General features: G+C 43.5%; 1 protein-coding gene across 1 annotated transcript; it reads left to right on the plus strand.

Moving 5' to 3' along the window:
* The first annotated feature begins 3,504 nt into the window (after positions 1-3,504).
* On the plus strand, positions 3,505-4,948 carry LOC141798165 (uncharacterized). The gene is made up of 2 exons (XM_074679984.1): positions 3,505-4,270; positions 4,350-4,948. The coding sequence occupies exons 1-2, from the start codon at positions 3,761-3,763 to the stop codon at positions 4,470-4,472; spliced, it is 633 nt and encodes a 210-aa protein (XP_074536085.1). The 5' UTR covers positions 3,505-3,760; the 3' UTR covers positions 4,473-4,948.
* Positions 4,949-13,870: the final 8,922 nt, after the last annotated feature.

The raw sequence follows: 13,870 nt of genomic DNA on the forward strand, positions 1-13,870 counted from the left end.
AATGATAAAATTGAACAGTTCTGATTTTTGCTGAAGATCACAGAGAAGGTGTAGAGTTTCACCTGGTTTCAGAAACACAAACCTGTTTGAAAAATAATCTATGTTTAAACAGGATAAAAACACACTCTGAGCCTCCAAAAGAAACAGAAATAACTTCTGACATTTTAACAAAGCTGCAGCCTGTCCCAAAGTGCACTTAAGCCTCTCTGAGTCCTGTTAGCAAGCACCCCATTAGCATCAGGCTCTTCCTGCTCCTCTGAGATGCCGCTGAGCTGCAAACAGACATTTTTATCACTTAATAGTTCTGTGCATATCAGGATTCAGCTTGTAAAGAAGCAGCAGCAGGAAGCAGCTGATATCCAGAACACTGTTTGTCTCTGCTCTAACAGGCTGCTATCAGTTTCCTCTCAGAGCTCCTGGAGGCCTGAGGATCTGCAGAGACAGTCAGAGTGTTGACCAGAGGTTCACTCCTAGTTTGTGCTTGTTTTACATGTGTAGCTTCTTCTTTGGTGGGAGATCCAAAGGTCTGACCTGTAGTGATATGTTTTAAGTGTCTGGTGCCTTTAAAAGATGGAGATAAAATGGCAGGGGTTTGACGATCATGACCTGAACTAATGACAAGGGGAGCAGACCAGCACTGCTGCACCACAGAGCACCTTTTCCTGCCCTGTGTTAGCATGTTTCTGGGGGTCCAAAAGACTAATATGTTAGTCAGTTGGTTAATCATCGGCTCAGTTTCAGCGTTTCTCGCTGTAATGAACTTGCGGTGTCGATTCTACCTTATTTGTGTCACTGATGTTGTCCATCAATCAGAGCAGATTGGTGCCGTCAGTGCTGCTGCAGCCCCTAAAGGTTAACCGAGCATCAGGAAAAGGTCACAGATCACTGACTGACTCAGGAACTGTCTGTACTCTCAGATCAGTTTGTGAAACCTTCGGTTAAGGCTGCCAGAAAATGTTTCAGAGATCTTGTCACAGGGTTTGACATTACTGGCAGCTGTAATCTTGTTTTTTGCAGAACACAAACAACGACTGGGTTTTTAGAAAAAATGGAAGCTGTGGACCAAGGGTACTTCCTGAGGAAGTCTTATCTTTTTGTCTGTTTAACCCTAAATAGGCCTGTAGCTAACAAAGTTATCATCCTGCTGTGTTGAAATAGGCTATACATCAGAGACTGAGACCATAAACTCATGAGACAAATATTGTCTGAGGTAATGAATTAGAAGTTTTCAATATTTAGTTTCATACAACACTTCTTTCGCAGACTGAAAAGAAAAAAAAAAATTACTGAATTTTCACCATGATTTCTCCTGGATGTGACAGGATGAATAAAACATCAGAGGTTGAAGAAGGAGATACCTTCAGCTAAATGATAAAGTCATGACCAGGGTGGTAGGGCCCTGGAGAGATGTAGGGTAGCTGCTGTAGACTGTATAATTAATGGACGTAGTCTCCCCAGCATCATCCGTCTGTTTCTGACACAGACTTTTGAAGCAGATCGGCTATCGTGACCATATTGGAAGTGGCAGGAGCTTTGAGTACAGCTATAGGGCGCACAGCGTCAGTCACATGAGATGAGCTGTGCCTCTGATTGGGCGAGCTCACATTCTAAATATTTTCTAAACTGCGGAGTAAGAAAAAAGAGACAAGACAAGAGACTTTTTTTTTTAACCAGGCTGTAAATAGGTTAATTTCTGTTATGGAAACGTCTTTTTATGGCTTCTGCATCGTCTCATTTTGATACTGGAGGTTGCAGCTTGGTAGCTGCACATGACATCACAGAGACATCTGCCGTCGACCCCTGCTGGGGTGGGGAGAAGTAATGCAGGATTAAGTCGTTCCCAAATCTGCTTGACTTTTTATTTCAAGAGGCTGCGTCCTCCAGAGTCCTAAATGATGTTCCTCGTGTTTGTCCATGGATGATGATCCTGAAATCAGATGCTCAGTGTAAAGTGGGATGTTGGTCTAAAAATGGACTTTGGGTATTGAGTTAAACTCTATCAAAGTGAAATGATTTGACGCCACAGATTTTTAGATGAATAAAAAAAGACTTTGCTGTCACATGACTCCTCTGATGGTTTTGACATTCCTCCCTCTCTCTGACCTCCTGTTTTTGATTCCTTCCCTGCCGTCAAGTGACTCACGCGCTGCAGGAGAGTCCTCTGCAGGATTTCAAAGTTTACTTCTGCAGATATCTGCCCTCATTTGTCCTCTCTGCAGAAAACACACACTGCCAAAGAGCCGTCAATGCAGCAGCTGGTTGACTGAATTCTGCTGGCAGCCAGCCTCACACACACACAGTGTCACACACTCTCTCACACACTACTGCCGCAAAAAGAAAGATATCCATGCACACACACGCATATTTTACTGCTCGAGTTTCATGTGAATTTTAATATTTCTCACTTCTTTCGTTTTTATTCTGACGTCCCATGAATGATGCATCAGTCTTATTTTGAAAATAGAGGTTAACTTTTGCTGGAATTAAAGTGTGAAGGTGAACACAAGCCTCCTGATGTTACTTTGGTAAATACTGAAGCTAACTTTGGTAAGAGGGTGGTTTATTTCCATATGAAAGCTTAAAAACAGATTGGATCTGATTCAGATGCAGCTCTTTGCACATCAAAGAAGGGGTTTTGTAATTTTCATGTTGTCCCATTGGTGTCCCTGAGGTATCTTTACATGATTTACAGCTAAAAAAAAAAACTATTTTTCTCTCAATGGTGTTTTAGAAAACCTCTCTTTCAGCCTCTGTCTCAATGTTTTATTTTGCTGCTGGCTCTTTAAGGCTTCCCGTTCCACAAACCCCCTTCCCTCTGATTGGTCAGCCCTCTAGAGGCCTGTTGCAGGTGGAGCTCTGTGGAGAGATCTCTGAGTTTGTCTGTAACAGCTCTCAAAACAGATCATGAGCTCTTCATGAGACTCACTGAAATGACGAGGCCACGTGGATCTCCTAAATGGTTCATGACACATTAGAGGGTCAGGGCTTCAAACACCAAGGTCTGCTCATAGCTCCGCCCCTGACGGGCCAACAGAGGGCTGGCCAATCAGAAGGAAGGGGGTTTGTGGAGCGAGGAGCCTCAAAGAGACAGCAGCTAAAACAAAGTGTTTCAGACAGAGGAAGTTTTCTAAAACACCAGAGAGAGAAAATGGAGACTTTTATGAGCTGTAAATCATGTTTAGGTACTACAGGTGTATCAACATATGCATTCTTTAATGAAAACAAAGTGAGGTTTGGTCTTTAAATTCATGGCCTCTAACAGTGAGCAGAAAAATGATGAATTCGCTGAAAGAGAAGAATTTAAATCGATCATGAGACATTTCTTCCTTTGAATGAGCCGTCTGCACACTGAAAGGCCTGTTTCATCCGTCAGCTGCTGTTTCTATGGTTTCGCTCAGACCTTGAGATGTGCGTTTGAAGAGATGAATGAGGGAAACAAAAGAGCGACCTTTGAGCTAAATGTGGGCACAGTTTGAACAGGGACACGGCGCTCGAGAGAGGACGTTCAAGGTCAAAAACATCCACGGTGAAGCAAGATACGTCACTGCAAATGATTACTAACATGAAAACAACATCCCTGCATGCTGCTGCAGAGAAATAAGAGTCTGCGTGTGTGGAGCTCCTGATGAGTGTCACAGAGCAATCAGTGAGGGAGGAGCAGGTAAGAGGTTCACACCTGTGGAGGAGCTGTAGGTAATGAAGCTGAGGGAGGAGTCGTCTCTTTGTTTGGAGAAAGCTGCAGAAAGCGGTCTGTGAGAAGATGTGGCTGCTGCAGCTCTTTGTGTCCAGCTGTGTGCTCACCTGTTTCAGGCTGAGTGACGCTCGATTCCTCGGTGTGGGGAGTCAATCACAGTGGGGGGTCGAGGAGGCCGTGCTGGATGCAGAACCTGAGAGAGGGAACTCCAGGCAGTCTGCACGAGGAGCTGACGGGGTCTACAGGAGGAGGAGGGTTGAGCCACTCTTTCTGGACTTCCCGGAGGATCTGGAGGAGCCTGAGAAGGAGCTTCGTGAGAACAAGCTTCCTGAGAAGGAGCTTTCTGAGAAGGAGAGACCTCAGCTGCTGAAGAAGAAGAAGAAGAAAGAGCGAGTAGCTGTGAGATGTGGCGACAGCAGGATCCAGGTGGAGGTGAGCCAGGACCTGCTGGGTCTGGGCAGGAGGATCAAACCAGAGGATCTCACGCTGGGTGGTTGTTCAGCCACAGAGATTGACGACTCTGCTCATGTGCTGGCGTTTGAGAGTGAGCTGCATGGCTGTGGAAGCAGACTGGTGGTAAGAAGTTTATATTCATTTCACACTTTGAGTCAGCTGATGTGGCTCAGATCATAAAGGAGATCTTCTTTCTAATCAGATGATGGAGAACTCCTTCATTTATGCCTTCACGCTGGTCTATGAACCCAGAGAGTCAGGCAGAGGAGGCATCACACGCAGTCAGAGCGCTGTTATCCGGGTGGAGTGTCACTACCCGAGATGAACCAGGACCTGGACGCCTGTGGGACACCGAGAAGACGAACAGATTAATGTGTTTATATTCAGTCTGAATAAAAGATTGTTTGTCTCACCTCAAAGACAAACTGTCACCATCTGTAATTCAAAGACAGATTCAGAATTCTGCAAAATTTTCAGTCCTGCAGCTTTAATATTTACAAGCTGGTGTCTGGTTTCCCATCATGCTCTGCAATCACTCTCACATTACTGTGCACAAAAACAAAGATAGAGATGAAATGCTCACAAGAAACTCATTGAGAAAGTAAGAGTTACTCCATCTGCAGATTTTCTTAGTCCTCATTACTACTATCTGTAATTTCCTAAAGCTAAATTAATATCTGGACTCGCCATGTCGCTGTGAGATATTCAAATAAAACAAATACTTTGGTTAAGATTTGTGTTTATACTGTGTGTTGAATCACAACCTGAGATGTGTCTGATAAATAAAACCGATGTTAAAACCTGCTGATTCAAAACCTCTAATAATTTTTAAAAGTAGCTGTAGATGATTTAGTACTTTGTATTCTTACAGTTTTTGAGTTTGGTTTAAAAACACTGCTACCACGGTATCTGTGCTTCTGTGTGGGCATCAGTGGTGGTAGCTCTCCTGTGGTTTAGATCCTACCTGTCTGATAGGAGTTTCTCTGTCAGCCTTGGAGTCTCCTTTTCCTCCCATGCACCTCTCTCATGTGGAGTCCCTCAAGGTTTCAATCTTGGGCCTATTCTCTTTTCGCTCTGTCTGCCCCTATTAGGTGCTATCTCAATTCACTTCTATGCAGATGACTCAGAAATATACCTCCCACTGGAACAAAATATCCCCAACTCTCTTGACCCACTGTTGAAGTGTCTGGATGGCATCAAAGTTTGGATGGCTTTGAACTTTTTACATTTTAATGGCCAAAAAACAGAAGTCATTGTTTTTTTTTAACAAGCCTCGGCTCTGTAGATTCTTATGTCAAACCCACAGAAACCAATCTGGGGGTAAAAAATGGACAATGATTGGTTAAACAGACTACAGTAAAGTTGCGCTTCTTCCAGCTGAAGCAGCTTTTCAAGGTGAAGCCTAATGTTTCTGGCCTCCCTTCATTGTCTTCTTGTCAATTTCAGGATCAATTTAAAAATTTTATTGGTCTCTTACAAAGCATTGAAGTGCATCACCATGCACTTCTGGTTGCACCTAATGTTAGGCTGATGAACAGGGACGACTGTGACTTTGCCACTGTAGCCCCTAAACTCAGTAGCCAGGTGCCCCCACAGGTTAGTCTGGCTCCCACACTGGCCTTGTTGAAATCTCACCTTTAAACTCACCTGTATGCATCAACATCCCTATGGAGTTTGTTTCTAGTATTTTATTGTTTGTTGTTTAAGCTGAGTGTTATTATTATTTTTTCCCCTTTCGACCTTGCTACTGTAAAGCACTTTGTTTTCCTCTGTAGTTTCTAAATATGTTCTGGGAATAAAGTTGGATTGGTGACAATTGTAACCAGATAAAAACTAGATTAAAAATAAAAAAAAATAGGTTCAGATTTTCTTGGAAGTCTGGCATCAGTATTTATTGAAGTGAGAAATTTGTTAGAAAGTCAGAATTCAGAGAAATTGCACAGTATCCTCAGAATTTGATCTTTAAATGGACTTATTTAATTTTATATTCTGCTTAAAAAGAGAGAATCGCAAAAACAATGTCAAAACATTTTTTAAATGATTATTTTTTTACCAACCTAATCTTTCCCAGATTTTATTTTATTTTTTTTAACTGAGGCCCCATTGTTGTCCATTGAAGCAGAGAATGCAGCGTATGCTAGTGGTGTATAAAGACTAGAACGCTTCAAAGCTTTCTACGTAGTTCATCCTACTTGTCTAGAGAGGAGCTGCAGTAGCTTCATGTTTGTTATCTGAGGCTGTTTCTTTATATCCTCCCTTCTTTGAATGGTAGAGGGTGAGAAATTATCTAATTAACCAGTATAGGGTCCAACAGGTGATATTTCCTTGTTTTTCATCCCTGAATCACTCCAATGATCAGGGTTAGAGTCCTGGTTTAGTGAGCAGGCATCACATCTTTAATTTCCCCAGGGACAGGAGTAAGGTGGGTCTACATGGGGGCCTTATTTGTCTAACTGAAGTCTGTGATTTCTGCCACACTGTGTAAGAACAGAACAATGCTGACAGTGACCTCTTTTCTCTTCCTCACCATCTCACACTGAAGCTTGTCCAGACATGCCGTTGACTCATCGTAGGGTAAGAAAACTCAAAACACTCCCAGTCCGACTTCAGAACCAGCGGAAATCCTCCTGCGAGCTGCTGAGGACAGTAAATACTCTGATCCGGCAGAAATGAACCATAACAGTCCTGGTTTTAGATCTCAATGGGCCGAGCTTTGACTGCTCCCATCCTCCCGGTGCTTGAGCGCTGCTGGAGTTTATATCTTATCAAATCATCTCAGGATTTCTGCTAAATCTCACTCATGCTGGAGCTGGAGCCCGCAATGTTGACAAAATGAGTCAGGACGAGATATTTTTATGCTGTGTTTGTGTTTCATCAGAGCTTTTCTTGGAAACACTTCACTGTAATTCACCCAGCAGCTGTTTTTTTTACATCCTGCCAGATCTGAATCAGAGAATATCTTCTGCATTTGAGGAATGATTATCAGGATTTGTCCTCTGGAGCTGCAGCTTGCTCCTCTCTAACATGTTAATTCACTTAAATTTCTGCTTTGAAATACAAATGACAAGCTTGATTTACATTTTTCATCTCAGTGTTTATGCAACAGCATCTGTTCAGAGTGTGATCTGTCTTTCATCCTCCTCTTCCTCCTCCTCCTCACAGCTGGAGAGGATTGTTTGCAGCACATGTGGTTCAGAACCTGCTGTGATACCACAGAGTCTGCATGCTTTTTATAGATGTACAGATATTAAGAGAGAAAAACCACCTCCTCAGCCTGTAGCACACACTTAGTTTAGCCATTTAGCTTAGCATCTCTGTGCTTTTCACGGGTTAAAGTGGGCCGAATCTCTCCTTTACAAAAATCATTTGATTCAAGGACGATTCATTAGATATGAAGCAATCCAGTACACTCCATTTGGTTCAATACAGATTTTAATTTGAATTTTTTTCTTTCGTATGTTTGCAAAGCCAAGCGAGTCCTGAGTTTTAAAAAAACCATTGGCCTTCAGTAAAATCCAGAATATACTCATTGGCACCAGGATATGAAACATGGAAAGTTCTGTCTAAGGGGGTCACTGGTTTAAACTGTCTTCCTGAGTGAAATTTATTTCTTTCTTTCTACTCAAATGTCTGAAATATTATACACAACAAAGTCCACAACCTGCAGTTACTGTGCAACTCTGAAGCTCTACCATCTGCCTTTGTTGTCAGCTGTATGGTGGTGCTGTGGTTTGAGCTGTTGTTTCACAGCAAGAAAGGTCACCGGGTCAAATCTCAGTTCATTTAAGTTGGGTAGGTGAGTGTGTGAGTGAATGGTTGTCTGTCTATATGTCAGCCCTGTGATTGACTGGAGACCAGTCCAGGGTGTACCCCGCCTCTCGTCCTGAGAGCTGGGATAGGCTCCTGCTACCTTCAGTTGAAGATGAAGTATTAGCTAGCTTGCTGCCTATATTTGTTTAGTAGTTGAGGCCTGTAAAGGTAGTATTTGTAGTTATAAGGATGAATACATTTGCTTTTTTTTCGTTGCTAGGCGCTACCCAAGTAGCTGCCTGTTGCAGCAGCTCTCTCGTCTTTGTCCCTTTCTTGTAATTTTTTTGTCTCTTTTTCGTAATCTTTGTATTTGGAGTGGATCATCACTTTTTATGGTTCATTGTCGGTCACGGACACCAAACTTTTTGTGGCTTCAGCGATATTTTTTTACTACTTTTCTCCTGTGTTTGTCTGGAGATCCTACATGTAACCATGGCTGCATTGTTTACATGCAAAATTAGCTGTTAGCAGCCTGTAGCATGTCAATGCTAACTAGTGTAGGGCTTGATGATTTCCCTCGAGCTGAGGAGGAGGAGATGAGGACGACGTGCTGGTTCTCGGATGTGAGCTGGGAGGTGACGACGTGGACCTGTCCTTCCATCCATCGTTGTTGGGAACGTGGGATCCAGCCCCGGGGGATGGACGAGCTAGCTGTGCTAACCCAGCGGCATCGTGCTGTTCACGGACGTGGCTGACGGAGCTGACATCGGACGCCGGCGACACATTGGAGGAGCTTCGCCTGTTGTGAGCAGACAGGATCCAGGAGACAGAGACTGAACAGACTTCTGGGGAGGCTCAGTCCTGGACCCTGTGGAGGTGGAGACTGGCTGGGCTGGAGAGTGGTGGACGAGTGGTGGACGGGATGTCGTCATCTAATTTCTTATGGACTTTTTTTGCACTTTCTATACTCTTTCTTACTTTTGTTTTCTTAAATGCTGCGGTGACTCCTGAATTTCCCCTCGGGGATAAATAAAGTATTTTCTATTCTATTCTTTTCTATTCTATTTAGCTAAGTGGCAGACACCATTGTGAGCTCTAAAGATTAGTATACTCCAGCTGTCTATGCTAGTCCAGAGGTGTTCCTAGAGTCCTTTGGGGCCCTTGACAAATATTTATAGGGGGCCCCTTGGCTGTCCACCAGCCAAATATAAAAAATAATGTCACAAAAAATGTGACAGGAAAATACATTTTTAACAGTGCACATTTGTATCATTTCAACAAAATATATATATATATTGTACATTATATTACATAAGATAAGATAAGATAAGATAAGTCATACTTTATTAATCCCCGGAGGGAAATTCAAGTTGTTTGGGCACTCTTCCAAGCAAAGAATTGTACACTCTGATGGCTGCAGGGAGGAATGATCTTCGGAACCTCTCGGTCCTGCAGCGCACAGAGGTAAGGCGTCCCCTGCTGCTGATCCTCTGGACTATGATGTTGTGAAGTGGGTGATCAGAGTGACGGATGATGGCCTCCACTTTCTTCTGTGTATACCTTTCCACCACAGCCTCCAGTGAGTCCAAACTGGATCCAACCACAGAGCTAGCTCTCTTCACCAGTTTTTCCAGTCGCCTCTTGTCCTTCTGCTTTAAACTATTTCCCCAGCAGACTGCACCATAAAACAAAGCACTGGCTACCACGGACTGATAAAACATCTGCAGCAGCTTTCCACAGACATCAATTGATCTGAGCTTCCTTAAGAAAAAGAGACGGCTCTGCCCCTTCTTAAAGAGTGCATCTGTATTAAGGGACCAGTCCAACTTGTTGTCCAGATGTACACCAAGATATTTGTAGGTTGGCACCACCTCCACGTACACCCCATGGATGTTAACTGGCTGATGGCAGAGCCCAGACTTTCGGAAATCCACAATCATTTCCTTTGTTTTTGAGGTGTTCAGTAGGAGACAATTTCTATGACTCCAGTCACAGAAAGCTTTTATCAGATCCCTGTATTCAGATTCCTGTCCATTTTGGATACACGCCACAATAGCAGTGTCATCGGAGTATTTTTGGATGTGGCAGGACTCAGAGTTGTATTTGAAGTCTGCAGTATAAAGTGTGAATAGGAATGGAGCCAGAACAGTTCCTTGTGGAGCCCCCGTGCTGCTCATGACCGTCCCAGAGACGCAGTTTCCCAACCTGACAAACTGTGGCCTCTCTGTGAGATAGTCTGTGATCCAGGAGACAAAGGATGGGTTCACTCCTATGTCTTTGAGCTTATCTCTCAGTATCATGGGCTGGATGGTGTTAAATGCACTTGAAAAATCAAAGAACATAATTCTTACATAGGTGCCAGGTTCTTCTAGATAGCACAGGGCACGGTGGAGCATGTATGTAACTGCATCATCCACTCCAATATGATTTCTATATGCAAACTGCAGAGGTTCTAGTGTGTCTTTGACCTCAAGTCTCAACAGACGTAAAAGCAGCCTCTCAAAGGTTTTCATAACATGTGAGGTGAGGGCAACTGGTCTGTAGTCGTTGAGTTCAGCTGGGCATTTGAGTTTTGGTACCGGCACAATACAAGATGTTTTCCACAGAGCCGGGACCTGACCCAACTGTAGACTCAGGTTGAAGATCCTCTGAAGGGGTTCACACAATTGGGCAGCACAGTCCTTAAGCAGTCTTGGACACACACCATCTGGACCAGCAGCCTTCCCTGAGCACAGTCTTCCTAACTCTAACCTCACTCCTAAAGCTGTGACAGACGGTGACGGTGGAAGAGGCACAGGTGTAAGAGGGGATGTAGCAGGAGTGGTGGAGAGACACAGATGTGTAGAAGGAGCAGCAGTAGAAGAGGAAGTGGTCGCTGTGTCAAACTTGTTGAAGAACTGGTTGAATTCATTAGCACGTACAACATCACCCACAATTGGCTGCCTTGTCTTTGTGTTATATCCAGAGATGTTGTTGATTCCTCTCCACACCTCCCGCATGTTATTATTTTGTAGTTGTCTCTCAATTTTCTTTTTATATTTCACCTTAGCCTCCCTTAATCTCCTCTTCAGCACTTTTTGCACCAGTTTGAGCCGTTCTTTGTCGCCATCTCTAAAGGCTTCCTTTTTCTGATTGAGGATATCCTTGATGTCACTTGTGATCCAGGGTTTGTTATTGGGGAAACGGAGTACAGTCTTTGATGGTATGATATTGTCTTTACAGAAGTTGATGTATTCAGTAAAACAGTCAACCTGTTTATCAATATCTATACTATTTTCATCTGTTTCTAACAATACATTCCAGTCTGTGCACTCAAAGCAGTCTCTCAGAGCCTCACTGGCCTCAGGTGTCCATTTTCTAATTGTTACAGTAGTTGCATGCTGCCTCAATACGCAGGGTCTGTAACAAGACTGAAGTAAAACCAGATTGTGATCCGACCTGCCCAGTGGTGGTAATGCAGTGGCACTGTATGCATCTTTGACGTTGGCATATAGAAGATCAAGTGTTCTGTTCACTCTGGTTGGGCAATTAACAAACTGTTTAAATCCAGTGAGATGAGAGGAGAGGCTAACATGGTTAAAGTCTCCAGATATTATTATGAGAGCCTCAGGATGTTGAGTCTGTAGCCTGGCAACAGTTTCTTGGATAACATCACATGGAACTTCAGCAGTTGCTTTGGGTGGAATGTACACGAGGATTGTTATTATATGACTGAATTCTCTGGGAAGGTAATATGGCCTCATCCCAACTGCCAACAGTTCAATGTCCGGAGAACACATCTTCACCTTGACTGTAGTATGATCAGGATTACACCATCTCTGATTGATGTATAAAACCAGTCCTCCACCTTTTGACTTGCCACTAGCTTTGGTGTCTCTGTCCAGACGTATCAGCGTGAAGCCAGGGATATCCACACAGGAATCAGAGATGTTTTGATTCAACCAGGTCTCAGTAAAGCACATGAGGCTGCACTCACGGTATACATTTTGTGTCTTCACCAGTATCTCTAGTTCATCCTTTTTGTTGGGCAGAGAGTTGACATTCCCCATGATGACTGAAGGAAGAAAAGGCTTGTATCTCCATCTCCTGGCCTTTAACTTTGCACCAGCACGACATCCTCGGAAAGGCTTCTTTATCTCAGCAGGAATAGGGTGATGTCCTCCAGATTTGCTCCATCGTAATGCAAGAAGCTCCTCTCTTGAATAAACTCTCCTTCCAGCAGACATATCCATGAGTTGTTGTCAAAAAAGTCCAGTATTGAGCAAAAATTAGCAAAAGAAACAATTAAAGATAAAAATATAGCTAAAAAAGCAGAGTAATAACAGAGAGCTGCCAAACTTTGCTGCTACCGCTAGAAGCGCATCATTCGAAAGCCACACATTAGAAGTGTGTAATCTAAAATCTCAACTCCTAAGAAAAATAAGAGGAATAACATAAACCAGGAGGCTGCACGATAGCAAAGGGGTTAGCACTGCAGCCTCACATGAATAAGGTCATCGGTCCGATTCCCAGCTCAGCCGGTGGGTCTTTCTGTGTGGAGTTTGCATGTTGTCTCCAGGTACTGTGGCTTCCTCCCACAGTCCAAAAACATCATCAGCTTAATTGATCACTCTAAATTGTCCCTAAGTGTGAGTGTGTGTGTGAATGGTTGTCTGTCTCTGTGTCAGCCCTGGAATTAGCTGGCAGCCAGTCCAGGGTGTACCCCACCTCTCGCCCAATGACAGCTGGAATAGGCCACCCGCGACCCTGAACAGGATAAGCGGCGCAGAAAATGAATGAATGAATATAAACCAGGTCCCTAGTCAAACATGAGCAACATTTCTAGCCTACAAATTTTATAACTTGGCATTCTTAGCTTGACAACAACGTTTAGCTTGACAAAGATTTCATTTATTAGCTAAAGAGAAAGCATTCTAACTTTTGCTGTTTTTATTTTCAGCCTGCTGGCTCAACTGACAAGTTGATTGCAGATGTCCTTAACTGCAAGACTCAGCAGCAGCAGGACAGACTGAGGTGTTTCAAACTGCATTAGCTTCTATAAGCTATTGTCTGTCCTGCTTACCGCTTTCTTGATTTCTTTTTTGCTCGTCTTATTACTCCTTTTTATATTATTAATTGTATTAATTTTGGAAGGCTCCCTCACTTGTTTGAGCAAGAGTTGGGGATGGTAGGGGGGCTTCTGCACAGAGCCGACGCAGTCGTTGCAAACGTTCCTGCTCTGCGTATGAGCATGCGAGGCCTCTATGCTTGCCATACTTTTTTCTTGCTTGTGCACAGGCCTCTCCAGACACATTATGTTGAGTTGGAGCTGATAAATGTTGCTGTTTATAGTTTAGAAGGTATTAAATAGAAGGAAAGGCAGGAGACGTCCGAGGCGATGTGATGTTTGGCTGATGAACAAGGATTCAGTACATGATAGAACAGGGCTGTACAAACCTGTAGGGCAGGCTCCAAAATTCAACACAGAGGTATATGGTTGCTAGGTGCTGCCCTGTTGGCTATGGCTGCCTGTAGCAGCAGCTCTCTCTTCTTTGTCTGTTTCTTGTAATTTTTTTTCGTCTCTTTTTCGTCATCTTTGTATTTGGAGTGGATCATTACTTTGTTTGGCTCATTTTTTGGTCATGGACACCAAACTTTTTGTGGCTTCAACAATATTTTTTACTACTTTTCTCCTGTGTGTGTCTGGAGATCCTACATGTAACCATGGCTGCATTGTTTACATGTGAACTCACCTCTTAGCACGCTGTAGCATGTCAATGCTAACAGTGGCAAGGCCTGATGTCTTCCCACAAGGTGAGGAGAAGGAAGAGAGGACGATGTGCTGATTCTCAGATGTGAGCTAAGAAGTGACGACATGAACCTGTCCTTCCATCCATTGTTATTGGGAAAGTAAGATCTATCTCCTATAAGATGGACAAGCTAGCTGAGCTAACCCATCAACAGAGGTAATACCAGAGGGCAGAGTAGCATCAT

The sequence above is a fragment of the Halichoeres trimaculatus genome, unplaced genomic scaffold (genome assembly GCF_033239565.1).
Source record: "Halichoeres trimaculatus isolate MK-OKI-2021-1 unplaced genomic scaffold, fHalTri1.1 fHalTri1_scaffold_9, whole genome shotgun sequence".
In the NCBI taxonomy this organism is placed as follows: Eukaryota; Metazoa; Chordata; class Actinopteri; order Labriformes; family Labridae; genus Halichoeres; species Halichoeres trimaculatus.

Bases quoted from the DNA above. Each gene is read 5' to 3' on its own strand.
- LOC141798165 (XM_074679984.1), top strand. From the start codon at position 3,761: ATGTGGCTGCTGCAGCTCTTTGTGTCCAGCTGTGTGCTCACCTGTTTC. The intron at 4,271-4,349 runs GTAAGAAGTTTA...CTTTCTAATCAG, and splicing joins GCTGTGGAAGCAGACTGGTG to ATGATGGAGAACTCCTTCAT.